The following is a 21505-nucleotide window of genomic DNA, read 5'->3' on the forward strand; positions in this document are numbered from 1 at the left end:
ACAAGACAAGAATGTCCACTTTCTCCATTTTTTTTCAAACGTACCAGAAGTTTTAGCCAGATGAATGATCTTATATAAATAAAACTGTGAAAGCTTCAAAAAATAAAAACCTTTGAACTGACAATCTAATTCAGTAAAGTTGCAGGATACAAAATCAACTTAGAAAAATCAGTGGTGTTTCTATATACCAACATTCGAATAGCAGAAAGAGAAAGTAAGAAAGCAACTGCAGGTACAGTAGCTACAAAAAGTAAAATACTGAGGGAAAAAATGTAACCAAGGAAATGAAATGTCTCTATAAGGAAAACTATAAAACACTGATGTAAGAAATTGAAGAGGGCACATGCGCAAACAAAAACACATTGCATTTTCATGAATTGGAAGAATTAATATTGTAAAAATGGACATACTACAAAAAGCAGCATATACGTTCAGTGCATTCCCTATCAAAATACCAGTGTCATTCGTCATAAAAATAGAAAAAACAGTGCTAAAATGTGCACAGAACCACACAATACCCTGGATAGCCAAAGCAAGAAGAACAAAGCTTGAGACATCACACTACCGGACTCCAAAATATACTGCAAAGCCATAGTAACCAAATAGTATGGTACTGTCATAAAAACAGACATGCAGACCAACGGAACAGAATATAGAACCCAGAAAAATCAATCTCATATTTATAACCAACTTATTTTCAACAAAGGCGCCAAGAACATTCACTGGGAAAAGGACAATTTCTTCAATAAGTAGACACCTCACATCTCAAAAGAAGACATATAGATGGCCAACGGGTATGTGAAAAAATACTGAGCATCAGTATTCGTCAGGGAAATTCAAATCAAAACCATAATAAGATATTTCTCAACCAAGTTAGAATGGCTGTTGTCAAAAAGACAAAACATAAAAAATTGCTAGTGGAATTAGGAGAAAAGGGGAACTCTTACACACTGTTGGTGGGAATGTAAATTAGTAAACCCATTGAGGAGTCTGGGCATGGTGGTGCACGCCTGTAATTCCAGCACTTTGGGAGGCCGAGGTGGGCAGATGGCTTGAGCTCGGGAGTTCAAGACCAGCCTGGGCAATCTGTTGAAACCTCATCTCTACAAAAAATACAAAAATTAGCTGATCGTGTTGGTGTGCGCCTGTAATCCCTGCTACCTGGGAGACTGAGGTGGGAGAATTTCTTGATCCCAGGGGGTCAAGGCTGCAGCAAGCCAAGATTGCACCACTGCGCTCCAGCTTGAGCGACAGAGCGAGACCCTGTCTCAAAAATAAAATAAAAGTATAGCCACTAAGGGAAAACAGTATGGAAGTTGCTCAAAAACTAAAAATAGAGTTCTCATATTATGCAGCATTCCTACCACTTGGTATATATCCAGAAAAAAGGAAATCAATATGTTGAAGATCTATGTGCTCGCCCATGTTTATTGCAGCACTATTCACAATAACCAAGAGGAGGAATCTACCTACATGTCCATCAGCAGATGAAAGGGTAAAGAAAATGTGGTATATACACACAATAGAATACTCTTTTGCAGTAACAAAGAATGAAATTCTGTTATTCATGGCAACATGGATGAGCTCGCTTGGGGACATTATGTTAAGTAAAATAAGCCAGGCATAGAAAGATAAATACCGCATGTTCTCACCCATATGTGGAAGCTAAAAAAGTTGATCTCATAGAAGTAGCATAGAATAGTGGTTACTAGAGGCAGGGAAGTGTGGAGGGAAGTAGGGTATAGCCAAAGGTTAGTTAATGGATACAGGATACAAAGGTACAGCTAGCTAGGATGAATAAGTTCCAGTGTTCTATAGCAGGATTGGGTGAGTATAATTTACAGCCATTTATTGTATATTTTAAAATAGCCAAAAGAATGGACTTTGAATGTTTTCAACACAAAGAAATGATAAATGTTTAAGGTGTTGGATATGGTAATTACTGTTCTTTGATCATTACACATCATATACGTGTGTGGAAATGCACTGTATCTTATGAACATGTACAGTTATTACTTGTAAACTAAGAGTAATAATAAAAGCCCCCAACACACACATTTCTTTTGTGCTTTTGTCAGAAATTTAAAAAAGGAAAAATGCTATAGGAAAATTCATCTGGCAAAATTGCTTTGAGTGGATTGGAAGATATGAACTAGGGCTGAGGAGCGGAAACTTGTTAGGATTGGCAGTTAATTCCGAAACTAATCATATGCACTGTAGAGAAGAGAAGCTGGTAGCAATATAAATGCATAAATGCATGAGACTTTCAGAACGTCATCATAGTCTTGGTGACTGCAGATATGGGGAGATATGATGACTCTGAAGTTTGGCAGTAAAGTGACAGGAGATGTTAATGATGCATCTGAAATAGGAATTCTCCACCATGAGCTAGTTTTTCAGGGAAGGCAATCACTTTTTGACATGTTAAATGTGTGACGTGGGGTATCTGCCAGACAGTTAGGAATTGTTGACTTTTTGCTTTATTCTCCTTCTCTGGACGTGCCCAGCTTTCCAGGGGATGATAGGTGCAGGGGCACAGTTCAGAGAGCAGGCTTCCTGGATTGCCAAGAGCCCATACAGGATCTCAGGAAAGTGAGACTCTGTCCTCAGTGCAGGATTCCTGTTTTCCACTGGTGTCTTTCAAAGGGTGGGGTGGCCTTCTGAGATAATGTAGATATGTAACAGCATGGCCTGTCACTGGCGATGACTTGACCACTGTCTGTGAGAGAAGCACAGGACAGAGTATCCAAAAGCCCTCTTGAGAGCTTTAACACTCCATACAAAACTCAGATCCTTCCCTTTTATTCAAAACATGAGATACTCGTCCCTTCCGGATGTCTCCTCAGACCTTCCCTCAAAGTGAGCTAACTAGACTATGTGTGAGCTACTGCTGGTTATGGTTTGCTCTCATTATGTTATTATCATAGGGTGGGAGTTCCGATTGTCAAGACAGATGGGAATGTAGCTTTGAGATGGTTAACTCTGCTTGATAAGATTTCTTTTGTATTTGCCTTTCTTCACTCTTAGAGTTAAAAGAATACAAGCTGATCTACAGTTATCTTGCTTTCATCTCTCCTTGTTCTGTGATCCCAGTTCAAGTTTAGACCCTTGCCTCAGATGTCTGTTCTGGCTGATTGACATAGTTGCTTCCGAATGGATTAAATTACTGACATCTTTTGCTTTTCCTATGTGATAGTTTCTATTTGGTGATTCCTTCTCACATCAGAACTGTGAGGTAGCCTGAAGCCTAGGGGAGACGTCAGGTCTGGACACATGAAATTATCATCATAGAGCTGTGGAATGATCGATGTAGAGCCTTATATTTAGTCATTTCGAGGTTTTCACGTGCCGTTTCATGTGACTTCTGTCATTTTAATCTTACAACAACCCTGTGAAGTAAGCATCTTGTTCGCCTACAGTGATTGCTTGAATTAAGTTCAAAATTAATTGTACCAAAGCCTGGGAGTACAAAAGTACTTTGTAGTGAGTACAAAAGGCTGGAAAAGAAAGGCAGCATTACTGGCCCAAATCACATGGTAATGTAGCAAAGGCCGATTCCCAGCACTAATAGTAATAACAGCTAATTCTTACTGAGTATTTCCTATGTGCTAGACACTGTTTTAAGCAATTTCTATCTATTGACTGACCTAGGGTACTTTTGCCACCACGCCAGTTTGTTGATTGGATGATAGAGATTGCTTCCAAGCTCTTGCATTTTGAAAGGCGAACAATGTGAAGTAAGAAGAACAGCAGGTGAAAAACTAATCCCTGGGATTCCACCTATAACTAAAGGGGAGTGGAAAAAGTACAACAGGCCAAGGAAATGGAGCAGAATGGCAGCCGTGGCAGAACTGCAGCTGGGAGGGCTTGTTGCCTGTGAACCAGTGAGAGAGAGGGATTCTAGAAGAAATCCTTTACCTTGCCTTTCCATTAGTTGGCCAGACTGTGCCCTGCTCCTGAGCCTGGGCCTGGAGTTCTGATCCTGCTTCCCTGCCCTCTAGCACATCAGTACCCTCGTTCACTGGGCCTGGAGTTCCAATCCTGCTTCCCTGCCCTCTAGCACATCGATGTGCTTGCTCCTGGGCCTGGGCCTGGGCCTGGAGTTCCAATCCTGCTTCCCTGCCCTCTAGCACATCAGTACCCTCATTCACTGGGCCTGGAGTTCCCATCCTGCTTCCCTGCCCTCTAGCATATCAGTACCCTCATTCACTGGGCCTGGAGTTCCAATCCTGCTTCCCTGCCCTCTAGCACACTGATACCCTCATTCATCCCTACGGAGAGGTGGAATGATGCATTTCACTTTACTTGATACTTGAGACAAACTAGAGTGTTTGAAGAAAATCTTATACTGAAAGAAAGAAAAAATAAATAAAAAGAAACGGCTTAGAGTTACAAACCTAATTTAACCAAAGGCTAGCTGCAAATCGACTCCATAAGTACACTTTATCGAGCCCTTCTGGATGGTTCCTGCTGCCCACTTAGATGCCATTTGGATGCTTAGTGACTTTTCTACTTTTAGGGGGATTCAGTTACCCCCAGAACTTGCTCTTGCTTTTTCTTTGGAGGTATATTGTGTAAACTCCCTCAGGTCAGCCCCTTAAGCCCGAGCTCTGTTTGCTTCCTGCTCCCATGCTGTCCCCGTACCCTTGGGTTCTGATTCCATCCCAGGCTCAGTACATGGCGAAAGCAGTTTCTCAGCTCACCATCAAAGTTCTTCTTGCCCAGTAAGTGCGACAGTGTTTTATGTCATCTTGACCTTGCAATTTGGTGTTTGTACTTTCTGGGGTTCTCAGTGACATGAGGATACAACAGTCCTCAAAACAGATACATATCACTGACTTCTTGGACATTTATTTCATTTGCATCAGTGGGACTCATATTTTGATTACATTCTGAACTGTATTATCCAGTTGTCAGTGTAAGAATTTACTTAGGGGCTGGGCACGGTGGCTCACACCTGTAATCCCAGCACTGTGGGAGGCTGAAGTGGACAGATTATTTGAGGCCGGGAGTTTGAAACCAGCCTGGCCAACATGGTGAAAACTCATCTCTACTAAAAATACAAAAACTAGCCAGATATGGTGGTACATGCCTGTAATCCCAGCTACTTGGGAGGCTGAGGTGCGAGAATCGCTTGAACCTGAGAGGTAGAGATTGCAGTGAGCCGAGATCACGCCACAGCACTCCAGGCTGGGCGACAGAGTGAGGCCCTGTCTCAAAAAAAAAAAAAAAAAGAATTTACTTAGGATAATATTGGAAATAACTAGAAATATCCAGACTACTCAACAATGACTACATTGTATAACTAAGGATACATTGTGTGTTCATTAAAAATGTTTATTTGGTTTATATTAATAGAAAATAAAGTTGTATGTGTATATGATTGTCAATAAGTGACTGCAAGTAATCAATAGGGAAAGAAAGGTTAAAATCCTCCAATTGTGCGAGAAAAAAAGATAGTGCAACATAATGTAAAAGAGTGGCTTTGTTTATTCTCTTCTTCTCTTCTGTACATTCACATGTGGGCTGCCAACTAAATGCCCCTTTCCTAAACTTTGGTCTGAGGGATGCTTCTTATTCTTTTCCCTATGTGTTGGGTTAACTTTCTCTATATTCTCAAGGTTGCTAAACTTTCTCTATATTCTTTGTTTGTAAAAAGGAATGAATACTCAATATATCCCAAAGTTAGGGAGAAGAAGTTTTTCTCAAAAAGATACCAGAAAAGAGGGAGTGGTCTTACATTAAGTTCTTAAAGTGTTCTGTATTAGGGATCCTCTTTTGATTATTTTGATTAACAAAGAATTCTTTGGAGAAAACATATGAGCTTGAAATAACTACAGATAATATCAGTTTGGAATGCTTATGGAGATCACTAGAACAGGGTAAAAAGAGGGAGAAAACAAATTGAACACATGTTTAGTAGTTATTTATGGGGAAATGGTCTGAGAGGTGCAGGTGTCGGATGTTGGATAAACTAGCTTCTTGAAGATGACTTTTCTAGGTCATACATGTGGTAAGTGATGTTCAGATCACTGCTAGTGAATGGATACTGTAGGTTAGGATAGAGTTTCCATCACACATTAAAAAAATTGCTGTATCTGAAATAACTTAGACAGAACTGAAGATGCAAGATAAGGAGACTCTACTGGTAGCAAAGATCCTTACGACAAATTGCACGTGAAAAGCTTGAACAAAATCATTTCCTGAAGTGGAAGTGAACGAAAACAGGCATTTATTTATCGTTTTAATGTATTATGTGATTTTTATATAAGCACATTAATGTAATAAAATATTATAAGGAGCCATGTGATTATTTCATCCATCCTAAAAATTTAAATATTCAATATGGCCAATAACTTTTTGCCCCATTGGAATTTATGGACTACCTAATAGTTATTTAGAATTGCCTTATATTTGGGTATACCCGATACTTACCTGGTAGGGAGGTTTTTAAGGATTAAATGAAACAATTAGTTGGGTGTCTACAATGTAGCAAGCATTGTCTATAGTAAGCTCTGGGTTAACAGGGACTGACAGAGTCCTGCTATGAGATCTGCTTCCTGCTCTTCTTTGATCTTTCCTTTCTATCACAGGCTGGGTTAGGGCACAGAAACTGGTAATCGAGAGTTTCTTAGAAGGTGACAGGGGACGCTTGAGAGGTGAAGAGCATCTTGCTTGGCCCCTGGAAGACAGGAATCTCAAAATGTTCATTGTGACTTTCTGATAGTCGACCCTTTTTCTCTTTGTTCCCCCCTCCCACCCTTACTCCCAGTGCAGTTTGCAGTGCAGGGAACACACATCTCTTCTGTTCTGAGAGGGATCACACTCAGTAACTCAAGACAATGAGCTTAGCTAACTTTGTTCTTCTGTCAAGTAGCTCTAGGACAGTTGTAGAGCTTTGCAGGTGACTTGTAATGACCTCTTTATTACATGTAATGTTTCCAGCATGCAAACGTTTTATTGTGTGTGTTTCCCAATGAGCTTACCAGGAGGGTTGTATGTATACCCTTTATAAGTTAAATTTCACTTTTGAGGTTTTCTTTTCTTTTCAAAACAGCATATTAGGGTACAGAGCTCTGGCATGACTATCATTATTGACAGGTTTTGGTTTTTCACCTCTCTCCTCTCTGCTCACTTGGATTTATTTCACATAATATCTTCTTGGAATTTGATTGTCTCTCTAGATTAAGCTGAAACATTTAAATGTACCTTGTAATGGAGACAACAGACTAAAATACAAACACTCAATTTTTATAAGCCTTACATTGGCATTGAATTTTTTTTAAGATCTAAGAACCAGACTGAAAAAGTAAATAAATTTGAGCTAGGAAAACTGATTTCTTGTTTACTGGAACTTGCTCAGTGAAGGATAAGTTATTTCACTTTAGGAATTATTGTTACCAGTTCCTCCAGTAATCTTAGTGTCTCCTACATGGATCCCGTGGTTTAAAAAGGTAACAGTAAAACAGAGGATGTTGTTTTACTGTTAAAATAATCCTCTGTTTATTATCAACAGAGGATGTTGATAATAAAACTCGGTATCATGCAGTCAGTCTAGATTTGTGAAAAAGTTGTATTTCTGAAAGTCTTATATCAGGTTGGATGATAATAGTTAGCTTGCTTGCCTGCTTGTACTACTTCACTTGAAATTTTTGAGAAATAACACATTATATCAAATAAAAATTTGTTTCCTATAGTTTGTCATTTCCAAACTAAACAGCCAAAGTGCTAGTAACTTTAGAGTCTGGAAATACATTGTACATTTGAAATTTTGTTCCTGATAATTAGTGAGTAATCATTTGTTCCTCTTAAAATTTTGTTCTAAAATTTGTACATGGGGTTTTAAAAAAGTCAGTTATGGTGAGACATCCAGACATGGAAATGACTGTTAGGAAAGAGGTCATACTCACAGATCCCTAGACACAGGAGGCCCGGTACATTGCATAGGGCCATGCAGGAAACAGTACATTGTGCGGGGCCACACAGGGAAGCACCAGGTTGGAATGGGAGCCAGAGATGGAAGATGGGGGAGCATGGCCCAGAGCCTGTATTGGTTTTTTTGCAGAAGGGAATGGGCAAGACAGGGTAGCCAAGCTGGGTAAGTTTAAGATTGGCTAGTTTGAGTAATTTTGGCAGGCTTTGGGCTATAGGGATGGTCCCCGGTTGTCCAGGACCTGGGCCTGGGTGATTTAGGACAGGGGGAATATTACCTTGCTGTGGCTCTGGATTGGTTGGTTTGTATATCACAGGCACGCTCGCACAGGGGTCTTTTCTATCTCTAGGAATTTGCCAGCCCTGGGAGGAACAGTCTCTCCACAGTCAAGGCCCCAAATGCCAGAGTATCAAGAACACAGAGAATAAGAGAGTATAATCAATACAAACAAAACAAAACAATTGAGGAGTTCAAGATGGCACTGCTAAGCAGGTGCTGTTTCTGTGCATGTTTTTAAGAAATGGTGCTGTAAAAGACTAGAGAACATGTAAGTAATTTATTTCTGAGCTTTACATTTTGAAATGGTGTTTTAGGGGGTTAAAGAAAGTATTAACTAAAACCAACGCGATACGCTAGACATTTGGAAAACTTGAATTCAGTAACTTGACTCATGTAAATTTTTCTCCCATGTGAAGATGGGGGCAGGGGTAGGAGGTCTGTGGTGCATATGAGGTGCTTTCTGCTTGGCCCCGCTAGCTTATGGGATGCTCACAGTTTTGCAGGGCTGCTTCACTTCTAGCTCTGTCTTCTGAATTCCAGGCATAAGGAAGAGGGAGAGCAAAAGGGTGCTTAACCGTCTTTCCTCCCCTTAGAAGGAGCAGTCTTAGAAGGCTTGCCCAACAATTCACCTTACATCTCATAGGGAATTGGTGATTCACTCATTGGTTAGTGTTTGTATGAAGCCAACAAAGGTTGTCCTTTCTGCTGTTCAAATCAACTCAAAAAATAGCTCTTCTTTGAGAGCATTTTGAAAAGAGAAGCGGGTAGGTTTTTTTCGTTTGTTTTTTTTTTTTTTTTTTGAGACGGAGTCTCGCCCTGTCACCCAGGCTGGAGTGCAGTGGCACTATCTCGACTCACTGCAAGCTCCGCCTCCCGGGTTCCCGCCATTCTCCTGCCTCAGCCTCCCAAGAAGCTGGGACTACAGGCACCCGCCACCACGCCCGGCTAATTTTTTTTTTGTATTTTTAGTAGAGACAGGGTTTCACCATGTTTGCCAGGATGGTCTTGATCTCCTGACCTCGTAATCCGCCCACCTCGGCCTCCCAAAGTCTGGGATTACAGGTGTGAGCCACGGCGCCCGGCCAGAAGTGGGTAGTTTTATAAGAAATGTAATCATAGTGAAAGTCATGGTGATTATAGTAACAGTAATAAAACCTTGAGCTTTTATTCTATACTGGCTGCTACTCTGAGTGCTTTATACATTTGTATGTATAGTCCGTTTAGTCCTCAGAAAGCTCCATTATTATTCCCGTTTTTTTTCAGATGGAAATTGAGGCTCACAGAGGTTACATAACTTGCTCAAGGTAACATAATTGGAAAGTGCCGGAATCCAGATTAATAGCTGAGATTGTGTGCTTTGACCACGTGGTTATACTGATCTGTAATTTAAACACCTCTAGCTCAGAGATAAGCAAGCTAAAGCTGGAAAGTTTTAAGGCATTGGCCCAAGGTCACACCGGTAGTCGGCACTGAGCTTTTGCTTCTGGGTTTATTTCCACTACGCTGGTGTGCTTTCTCTAGGTGCACACTCTCATCTATATCCTCTTATATTTGGGCCAGCCTTCTTGAGAGGTGGCTATTTTTGGCTTGCTATGGTTCTGAATCCTGAACATTAGATTCTTTCTTTAGACTTCTTTTACTTGGCAAGGAATCCCCCCAGAGGCACTTTAGCTTAGGGGTAGGGAGGGCGGACTTTAGAGGCACATTGCCTGTGTTTGAATCCTGCTTGTGCCAGCATTAGCCATGTGATCTTGGACAAGTCACATACCTCTCTTGAGTTTTAGTAGTCTCATCTATAAAATGGGTTAATCATAGTAGCCATCCCACAGGGCTGCCAGTAGAAATAGATGAATTAATACAATAAAACTGCTTAGTGTAGTGTCTGACACATAAGTAATTACTTTCTATCCTGATTATGTGATTACTTGTCAGAAACATTCTCCAAGTTAAACCTAACACGTTTCCCAGCACCCTGTTTGGCACTCGGTAAATGTAAATGGAATGAATGAAAGCAACTGTGAAGTGGTTTATATTGTCAGCCCATGCGTCTCATACTGGTTGGAAATATTAGGGTTGCAGAAGATTGGAATGTTCATGTTATTTGTAATATTTGTATTAATAGCCATTATCACTATTAAGGATCGATAATATTATAGTATCTTACTCATCTTGTGCTATTTTCCACCTCACTTCACTTTTCTCCTGTATAAAACTATTAGTTTTTACATTTGGTGCTTTTACTGAGATTGTGTTGAAAGGCATTGTATACATTCAAGGTACTATAAGTGATATAAAAGTTTATGGCTTCATGTTTAAAAATGGATGTTACTGGTTTTGAATCTTTTCATGTCACATTTCCAAGTAACGGCAATCACCCATTAAATATTAATTTAATCACAGGAACAAGATACAATCGTCACTAAAATGACTTTAAATGGCAGCATCACTTAGCAGTGAGATAAGGACTGGCAAAGCAGGATTTGTGTCATTCTGCCGCAGCTTTTAAACAATGTATTTGCATTTCCCTTGTCTGTTAAAATAATACAAGAATTAATACCCTTTTAAAGAGAACCTACCCGTCTCTTTCCCATGTGTCATTCCTGCATCAGAGAAAATGCTGCATAATACTAAGATGACAGTCCCACCTCTGATGTCACCCGGGATGGTACAATCCTCTCCAAGCCTTTGCTGGGCTTCCTGCTGCTGCACTGGGGGACATGGTTACATTAAAGCTAACTCCCGGCATCTCAATTATCTCCTTGGAAGTAGTTTTCACAAATATAAAAACGCCCTACGGTGGCTGTTTTCGGTAAGCTACCAAGGTAGAGAGCGGCAGAGGCAGACAGAGGGAGAGCAAACGGGAGAACAGGCTGCTTCCGCCTTTGTGAGAGGGACTGAGGCAGCAGCTCCTCTCGGCTCGGGTTCCAAGTGCTCAAAGTGCTTCCATTTACATCACCGTGTGCAGTGCAGGGCAAAAGGGGCTGCCAGGAAATCTGAAACTAATTTGCTTCCAGTTGACTAGAACAGCATATTTTGAATTAGCTTGCTTCTTTTTAAGCTAACTTTTCTCAAGCGTTAAACTGATGAACTGGGCATTTTCTATGATCAATGGGTAACTGCTGGAGCTACAGTAATCTCTGTGAGTAACCTCTATTTGTAGGTCTATGCAGGCAAATATATTTTTATATCTCTCTTTCTTTTCAATGCTGCTGTGAAAGTATCCGTCTGTATTATTGAGTGCTTTTGCTTACTAGTCTTGTCTTTCGAGCGTCCCAGTAGGAGACCCCTGGGGCTAGACCGGGTTCTGCTGAATCCAGACATAGAGGAGAGCATTTTGGATTTATTCAGGGATGCCCACGCCAACCATTCTTTAATTCCCAGTCATCAGAGAGATGCCACCTGCCCTCTGAATGCCTATGCCCAGCACCTCACCTGGCTTTACCTGGAATGTTGATTTCAGCATGTGACATTGAATTTTTCAAAATTTTTATTTTTAGATAGAAAGCAGAATATTATTCTTACCTGTAATCTTACTTCCTTTCATTTTTTTTTTCCCACCAGCTTTCCTGGGAACACACAATTCTGTCACCCTATTTCTGCTCCCTGTTTGTGATATATTATATAGACAGAAAGAGAGAAAACAGCTACCCCTCCGGTTTTAGAAAGACATAATGTAGTGCTGGATGGGAATAGGGGAGGAGTTTCTCTTAAAGAGCTCAAACTGCTTTCCATCTGTGTGCCTGAAGTACAGCTTAGTATCTGAATAGCCTTGAAGGGAATAAGGTTAGCTCAAAGGTAGCACCAAAAATGTGCTGGAAACACGGTAGTTGAGACTGAGATAGAATCTTTACTGGAAGTTGGTGACAGGTATCTCAGTTTACACACAGGGATGTGTTTTTCCTGTTTGTTAAAAGTGTGGCTTTTATAGTAATTCAAGATTTATTTCTCTCTCACCATGGAAACTGACTTTCAACTCTCTGTAAAATTTGCATTTCTAGATATACTTGGGATAATTGTTTATGTCAGATTGTAGCCTGAATCCTTAGTGAAACTGTGGGTCTCCTATTGAGCATGAAAACTGCTGGCTGCAAATGTGGATCAGCTGAGTCCTGAGTCGGCTACACACTGGAGGCTGAGTGAGGTGGCATGTTTACCACTGCACCTAACATCTGTCTTCATAGACAGCAGTTGAAAGAAGTCCACAGCTGCAGTCGATCATCACTGCTAAGAACTGCAGCTGCTTGGCATTCATAATTATTTTTAAAAAGAATTGTATCATTTTTTGAAACATCAAATTCTTAAATGTCACAATATTTCCTACATATGTAAGAAACAGTTTATATTAATCTTACCATATCTGTGTTAATTTTAGCAGAAGAAAGCTTGCTGTGAGCCAGACTGCAGGGTTATTTAAAAGTTTAGTTTAAACTTTTTTTTTTTGGCTTTTAAAAATAAAATTTAAAGAGTCAGTAAAGAGAGAGAAGTTTTACAATTGGATTTTTAAAAACATGGATTCCCCAACAGAGAGTAGAAAATGGACAGAATGGATGAAATCGGAGGGGCATCTCTGATCAGAAGGTAAAAGGCTGAAAGGAGAAGCACAAGATGTGGATGTAAAAACCAGAAGTTATGACAAAGAGAGGCAGAAAGAGTGGAGAACTCCACTGGTTAAAAAAAGGAAACCAGCTTTGAAAAACATCGATTTTAAAGATGAGCTCAAATTCAGCTCTCACAGCTTAGTGCTGCTTCTCCGTAACAAGTTACAGTGCCCTGCACAGTTGCAGAGACTTGAGTTTAAAATTAATGGGCTGTTCCCTGTCTCGCTCAAGCTTCCCTTTGGTATGCTGTATGGGGTGCCACTCCTTAGCTCACAGAGCTGCCTCTGAAATTGACTGAATGGTAAACCAGTATCATTTCTCTAGGGATTAGAGCTGATTAAGAAAAATTGGGTTCTGAATCATTAGTATGTGAAATTTAGTTTGCCGTAAGCACAGCTGTAACTATTAATCACTGGGGAAAGAGTGTCCAGTTAATGGGATAGTTTCTGTTTGTGTGCACATGTTAGAAGCTTGTGTAGTGGTTGGCAGGCCTTTTCCTGTTTGTTTTTTTTTTTCCAACATATAAACAACTCAAATATCTGTGCCTTTAGCATTATCAGCATCCAGACAATAGCCAGCATCCTGGATTACATACCGTAGCTTTCTTCAAAACGTGACTTTTCTTAGGGCGAAGAGTGTGTCTCAAAACATAATGTACTTAGATTACTCATTTAGTAATTCTCATTACTCATATTCATTTTTCAGCTGTTTTTATCATACCAAATTTATTTTCTATTGCTGGGCAAAATGGGTTAGATTATCCTCTTGTTTTATGTTAATACACATTTTACTATTGCATTGCAAATTTGAGTCATGTATCACTGTGTTGCTGGTGAAGTTTATTGATTATTAAACGTAAAAACATTGATCATGGCCGGGCGCGGTGGCTCAAGCCTGTAATCCCAGCACTTTGGGAGGCCGAGACGGGCGGATCACAAGGTCAGGAGATCGAGACCATCCTGGCTAACACGGCGAAACCCCGTCTCTACTAAAAACACAAAAAATTAGCCGGGCGAGGTGACAGCGCCTGTAAACTCCCAGCTACTCGGGAGGCTGAGGCAGGAGAATGGCGGGAACCCGGGAGGCGGAGCTTGCAGTGAGCTGAGATCCGGCCACTGCACTCCAGCCTGGGCGACAGAGCGAGACTCCGTCTAAAAAAAAAAAAAAAAAAACCAAAAAAACATTGATCATTATTACAGTTAAGGATTATAGTTACTTATAGATGAAATGCATTTGAGATTTTTTTTTTTTTTTTTTAACTCTGCAAGGGTTGCTCTTTATATTTGTTTTGTAAATTAAGCGTTTATCTTCCAATCTTACAGATTTATGAAATTTCACATTAAGGGATCAGAGTGGTCACTCTTTCCTGCCCTCGTCTTGGGAACTGAATTCCTTTCTGACAAGTCAGGGGAGTGTGTTTTTAAGCTTGCTTCTATAAATTTTCAAGTGTTAAAATAGCTTGCTGATTTATAGTTTTCTTATATTAACATAATATTAACATAAGTTTTAAGGTGTTTACTAACTGATATTCATTAGGGAACAGAGAACACCAAAGGTGTTATTGCATTTATGAATATCATATGTAGAAAGGAGGAAAAACAGATTATTAGTGGCTGGGTTAGCCATAATTTATAAAGGATTGAAAATCCGATGAACTATGCTCATAGGAAATAGATTATAAGACCCTTAGTGCATTCACCATAGTACCTTATCAGACGGAATTTCCCCATACATTTCTATTTTACAACCAATGTATCCAAAGATATGAACATTAAAACCTTGGGAAAGTATTCTGGTTTTTAAAACTTGAGAAGTCTTTGCGCTTCCCTGAGCCCATTTCTTTAAGCTCCAATGTAATTTTTTTAAGCCTGTGTACAAATAATAATATACAGGTTTTGACTAATGGTCAAGTTTACATTTGCAGTTATTTCATGATCTTTTTGTGTAAGTAGAGAGTCACTGGCCATTCATTGTGAGAGAAATTTACTATGAGCTATAAAATCAAGAGGGGGTCATATTACAGCAGAGGCAATTCTCTTCCTCTCTTGGAAAGGGTCCGGGGGCACTTGCTAATTCGAGGGTAAACCCAGACCAGAATGATCAAGTGTTTCTCTTTGCAGGAATGAGATTGTTTTCTTGGAACTTACTTTAGTTGACGTCTATTTGATTGAACAGTTGGACCTCTGAGTTAGGAGGCAGGCAGTTGTGATCTCTTTTAAAATAAAAAAGTAGGCATTAAATGTAGTCAGAATGACTTGTAGATATTGTTGTAGTTTTCTGGAGCAGTGTTTCTTATCCTGTAACATGCAGACGAATCCTCTGGGATTCTTGTTAGAAACCAACCGTGATTGGGAATGTCTGAGGTGGTGCCTGAGAGTCTGAATTTCTAACAAGCCTCTTTGGTGGTATCTATGCTGCTTTCTCAAGGCCACACTGAGTAGAAAGGCCCTAGGACAGCACTTTCAAATAGAGCTTTCTGTGATGATGGAAATGTTCTCTGTATATAGATAGACATATAGATATCTATATCTCTGTATAGTGGAGTATGGTAGGTTTTAGCTACATATGGTATGGAGCACTAAGGAACTACATTTTCAATTTTATTAAATTTTAAGTAACATAAATGGAAATGGAAATAGGCTTATGTGGATATAGCTACCAAATTGGACAACACAGTGTTAGAAATCCATTGAGAAATTTATACTTAATGGTGATAGCTCATGTAGGATCATGCTGAATTCTAGAATAGGCCGAGATTATCTCCACTGAAATTTACCACTGCCTGAACTTTGTTTGTGATCAGACAGTATATACAGATGGAGGTGCTGGATTGTAAGCTCCTTGATGACAGAGGCCAAGTTGCTCTTGTTTGTTGGTCTTTTCTCTGCCGCTTGATGCATTCATGGTCCACAAGAAATGTCTGCTGAGTAAATGAGAGAAAGAGCTGGCTCTCACATCAGGAAGCACCCTACTGTTTCCCGAATCCTTTTCAAGCCTGGACTTAGAAGCAGCGGGTAGGACTTGGGTGACAGTAACATGTAGTATTTTGCTTGTGTTTAAGGAGGCTGTTTTTTTGCTTCTGTCTTAAAGTTTTTTGTTTGTTTGTTTGTTGAGACAGGGTCTTGCTGTGTTGTCCAGGCTGGAGGGCAGGGGCACAATCACAGTTCATTCCTGCCTCAACCTCCCAGGCTAAAGCAATCCTCTAACCTCAGCCTCCCAAGTAACTGGGAGCACAGGCACACACCACCACGCCTGGCTAAGTTTTTAAATTTTTCGTAGAGATGAGGTCTCCCTGTTTGCCCAGGATGGTCTTGAACTCCTGAGCTCAAGCGAACCTCCTGCCTCAAACTCCCAAAGAGTTGGGATTACAGGCGTGAGCCACCTCATCTGGCTTTCAGCTTCTATTAATTGGTGTCCTATGGGTTCTGGGACATTCATAATTGATTGATTCAACAAAAATATCCATTTTGCTAGGTAATATTGTTATAGGCTCTGGAGATATAGTTGTAAAGAAAGCAAATAAAGTTGTTGCCTTTTAGAGTTTATATTTTTGTGGCAACAAAGCAATACAAGACAAAACAAAAACCTTTTTCTAAAAAATGGCATGACTGGTCCCAGGTTCTAGAAAATATATGTACATAGAATCCATAATTGTGGCTCTCCTGAAGAACCTAGGCATAGATGTCACTGTCATAGGGTCTTGGAAAATGTATGTCCTATTGCTGAGAATCCCTCATGAAAACGGTTTTATCTGGTTCAAATTTCAGCTTACAGTGACCGAGTCTACAGTAGATGGGGCAAATAGTTCTTGTATTTTGTTTTTCTTCAACTATATTGTCTTTTAAGGAGTTTGCTAGCCAGAGTGGAAGAAAACCTGTTTGATTTACTGCTTCTCAAACAGGATAATTCTCAGAAAGGCCATGGTTTTTCTGCAGTCAATCTTACGGAGCAGGCTTATTTTCTCACAATTTGAAGAAATTTCTTTCTATCCCATTCCATTTTATTACGGCTCTGTCCCTGTGTTCCAGAAACAGATGACTACTTAATATATAACCCAAAGCACTCCTAAAATTCATCCTGTTAACATTCAAATGTATCTCATTTCTTTCTCATTATATTAAATCAAAAGAAAAAAGGTCTTAAAAAAATCAGTGGATTTATATGTCATTGCAGGAAAAGCATCTTTGCTAAACAACACGAAACACGATTTGTTAGGAATCTGACCAGATACACAAAGCAGCAGATAGAGTCTCCGATAGAAAAGTGTGGCTTCTAATGGAGTATAAATAGATACCTCCAAAAAGTACATGTATTTCACATGAATGTGAAAACTCTTCTTCTCTCTTCCCTCCTCCACACTCTACACTACCTTTTTCATTTCTTTAAGGGGAAAAATACACGCAGTAAAGTATGAACTCTTTATTAATTCACATTCTACTAGTGTGTGGTTTATATTTAGGTAAGTGCTAAAGTTCTTTTTTTATATTTAGCAAGTCCCTAAGTCCCTTTGTCACACATAGGAGACCAAATTCGGGTAGGACTAATTCAGGAAGGCTCGCTGGAGGGGAAGTGTTTTTGGTGGATTGTTACATTAGTAATAGATGTCGACTGAAAGGGAAAGCGTTAACACGTTTGGTGTAAATGCTCACAGCAGTTGGCAGAGGCCATGTTGAAGCTAGAGGGGACTGGGGCAGAGGAGATGAGGAGATGATGGGCACGGATGCTGGTCCAGGTAGAGTGTCGTGGGAGATGCAGCACCCCTTGCATCTTTGTTCCTGTCTATTCTGCCTGCGTTCTGGCTCCAGCACTCACCGTCTCTCACCTGTACTATTGCCAGAAGCCTGCGTGGTTGTTCCTGAGTCTATGCTCGTACCCTCTCTGCTGCACCTCCTTCACATTCTACCAAGGCGAGCTTTCTAACATGCCAAACAGACGTCTCAGGTTCTGAAAATACTCACTTTTGAATCCCCTGTGTTTAGTACATAGCAGGTAATCAATATTTGCTGAATGCGTGAATGAATTTTGGAAACAATGGGCATTTAATAGGAAGTATCTATGGCCCTATTTTAAAAGGGAGCAGCTTAAAAAAATCTTAAAAGAAGAATTTGGTCTTTTTTTAAAAAAATAATTATCTTAGCATATAGTCCCAATTTTTAAACGTAAGGAATAAATCAGAAATTCTAAGTAAAAGGTCAGGATTGATACTCTGCCATATTTTGTGTGTTGTTAAAGATAGTCAAGTTGCGATAACCAATACAAACAGCAAAAATAAACTGCTTGTGGGGTGTGACAGAGGATGCCTTATTTGAAAGGCAATTCTTGCTGTTATGCTGAATTCTTAGGGACATGATGATTAAGGCTGTTTCTACCCAGAAGCTACAACTAAAACATTTCTGGTTTTATTCTTCATTATATTTGTTAACATTACTGCTCTTAGAAATGATGGTCTTGGCTGAATGCATTAGTTCATGCCTGTAATCCCAGCACTTTGGGAGGCCAAGGTGGGAGGATCACTTGAGCCCAGGAGTTCAAGACCAGTCTGGGCAACATAGGGAAACCCTGTCTCCTCAAAAAAATAAAAAAATAAAAATTAGCCGGGCGAGGTGGCACATGCCTGTGGTTCCAGCTGCTCCAGAGGTTGAGGCTGGAGGATCACTTGAGCACGGATGGAGGTTGAGGCTGCAGTGAGCTATGATCGTGCCACTGCACCCCAGCTGAGCAACAGAGTGACACCCTATCTCAAAAAAGCAAAAAAGCGATGACGAATGATGGTCTCTCACAGTTCAGTGTCCCTGAGTTGCTCCCAGGCTTTTCCTCCTGAGAGACAGAAGACTAGAAATTTAGTCCTGACTTACAGTTCCAAAACAGTACTTTACTGAACATCATTTTACTGACCTTGGTTAGGTCATTTCGCCTCTCAGAACATTTGTCTTCCCTCGTCTATTCCAGTTCTTAGAACAGTAAACATAGACCAGGAGAAACTACTCAAATATTTAATAATAAAGCGAGCAGTCTGTCATGCAGGGCTTTGCCTCGCCCTTTCTCCCTCTTATCTGACCTCATTTTCTTTGACCAGTTGCCAAGTTGTTAGATCAGACATCACAAGCACTTGCCCACAATTGTTGCATTTGCCGCCCCTTTCTGAGGGACATTTCAATGAAAACTGCTAAAAATAGGGTGAAGGAATGATCAGATTTCTCTGAGGCCCCTTGATATCTTTTGGTCACTTCTCTTGGGGCCACTGTTCAGTTGTGTTTTTTTTTTTCAGAGGGAAATTGAAACTGTTAAAGCAAAGTGGGCTCCCGAGTGACTAAGTTTCACTTTTCTTCCCTTTGTTGAATGGATTTCACTGTAATATGTATTAGTGCTGTTGATAAATACCGCTTCAGCGGCCACTGTGGTCAGTTTTCTTAAAACATTTCATGATGGGTTAAACATTATTGCCTTTGGAAGCTTTAAGGTGTGAGTAACATTATGCTCATTTGTTTTGTATATTTACACTGTATATACCATACAGCGAAAGTCTTTTTGACTTTTATGTATGCAGAGGAGAGAACTTTTTTCAAGAGTTGGTGAGCAAGAGAAGGCTTAATTAAAGGCAGGGGATTTGGCTTAGGTCTTGAAATGTGAAAATAATCTGATTTATGTTGAAATGGAAAGAAAAAGTATGTCAGGTAGAGAAAAGAAGTTGAACAAAGGCAAAGGAGCATGTGTATATCTACTTATTCAGAATGGATGTATGCTTAAGCTTATTTCCAGTGTGTATTAGGATTAGAAGAAATCTTTTCAGGGTATTCATGGGCTGCCCCCTCCTTCAGTTTCGAGGCAGTGGTATAACATGTGAAAGGGAGTTGAGAGAGACTAGATTAGGAAAGATGGATTGGGATTGTAAAGGAAGAAGTAAAGCTTTTATCCACAGACAACATGATCTGGTATGTAGAATCCTGAGGAATCTACAAATATGTTATTATATGCTCCAAGTTAAGCAAGATTGTAGGATGTAAGATTCACATACAGCAACAAATTGAATTTCTATGCACGGCTAATGAATGATCTAAAGAAATTTGAAAAGCAGTATCAAAAGAAATAGAATCTTAGGGGAATACATTGAAAATTTGTACATTTAAAATTATAAAAAAAGCATGGCTGAAAGAAATTAAAGAAGATTAAATAAATGAAAAGACAGCCCATGGTCATGGAACAAAAGATGTAATAGTAATACTGTTAAGAAGCCGATACTGTATAGATTCGTTGCGGCCCCTGTCAAAATCACAGCTGTCTGACGAGTTGATTCTAAAAGTCATGGGAAATTCAAGGGGCCCAGAGTGACCTAAACAACCTGGAAAAGGAAGAACAAGGTTGGAGGAGACTCACACTTCCAGATTTCACTTACTGCAAAGCTACGGTAGTGAAGACAGTGTTATTCTGGCGTAAAGATAGGCATCTAGCCAGGTGTGGTGCTTCATGCCTGTAATCCCGACACTGGAAGGCTGAGGTGGGAGGGATCACTTGAGCCTAGGAGTTCAAGACCAGCCAGGACAATGTAGTGAGACCCTGTCTCTTAAAAGAATGAAAAATTGTCCAGGTAGGGTGGTGCACGCCTCTAGCCCCAGCTACTCGGAGGCTGAGGTGGGAGGATCACTTGAGTTCAGGAGGTTGAGACTGCAGTGAGCTGGGATTGCACCATTATACTCCAGCCAGGGTGGCAGAGTGAGATTCTGTCCAAAAAAAAAGATAGGCATCTAGCTCAATGGAATGGAGAGTCCAGAAGTCAACCTTTGCATATATATTAATATATGTATACGATTGAGTTTTGACATGGGCACCAACACTTTTCAATGGGCAAAGAATAGTGTTTTCAACAGATAGCGCTGGGACAACTGGATATCCACATACAAAATAATGAAGTTGGATTTCTACTTCACATCGTATACAAAAATTAATTCAAATTGGATGAGAGAGCTAAATATAATAGCAAATACTGCAAAACTCTTAGAAGACAACGTAAAAGTAATCTTTGTGACCTTGGTTTAGACCATGATTTGCTACATCTGATACAAAAAGCACAAGAGACCAAAGGAAAAACAGATAATGTAGATTTCAGCAAAATTAAAAACTTTGGTGCTTCAAAAGACACTATCAATTAAGTGAAAAATGACCACTCACAGAATGGGAGAGAACATTTGCAAAGTATATATCTAATAAAGAACTTATATCCAGAATAGATAAAGAACTCCTACAACTCAGTAATAAAAAGACAAATAATTCAGCTATCAAATGGGCATGTCTCTAAAAAAGATGCACGAATGGCCAAAAAACACATGACAAGGTGCTCAACATAATTAGTCATTAGGGAAATGCAAATGAGAATCACAGTGAGATACCACTTCTCGGATGTCTGTAACAATGAACAGACAATAATAGAATCTTAGACATTGCTTGTAGGAATGTAAAATAGTGCAGTTGCTTTGGAAAACTGTTCAGCAGTTTCTTAAAATATTAGACATAGATTTACTATATGATCCAGAAATTTCACTTCTACGTGTATACAGAAGAGAATCAAAAATATATGTAGACCAGATGCGGTGGTTCATGTCTGTAATGCCAGCACTTTAGGAGACCGAGGCAGGCGTATCCTTTGAGCCCAGGAGTTTGAGAGCAGCCTGGGCAATGTGGTGGAACCCCATCTCTGCCA

General features: G+C 39.9%; 1 protein-coding gene across 9 annotated transcripts in view; it reads left to right on the top strand.

Moving 5' to 3' along the window:
• LOC105482130 (pleckstrin and Sec7 domain containing 3) overlaps positions 1-21505 on the top strand; it is a 710412-nt gene that overhangs the window by 340340 nt on the left and 348567 nt on the right. The window contains exon 1 of one of the 9 annotated variants that reach the window (XM_011742093.3): positions 10921-11021. The exons of 7 other annotated variants lie outside the window; for them this stretch is intronic. Coding sequence is in view for 1 of the 2 variants with exons in the window: in XM_011742092.3 (XP_011740394.2) it covers positions 11321-11351 (31 nt within the window). In the remaining variant the exon portion in view is untranslated. Of the gene's footprint in view, positions 1-10920; positions 11022-11067; positions 11352-21505 lie in introns of those variants that run through there. One more of the 9 variants, XM_011742092.3, reaches the window with a different exon arrangement.

The sequence above is a fragment of the Macaca nemestrina genome, chromosome 8, assembly GCF_043159975.1.
Source record: "Macaca nemestrina isolate mMacNem1 chromosome 8, mMacNem.hap1, whole genome shotgun sequence".
In the NCBI taxonomy this organism is placed as follows: Eukaryota; Metazoa; Chordata; class Mammalia; order Primates; family Cercopithecidae; genus Macaca; species Macaca nemestrina.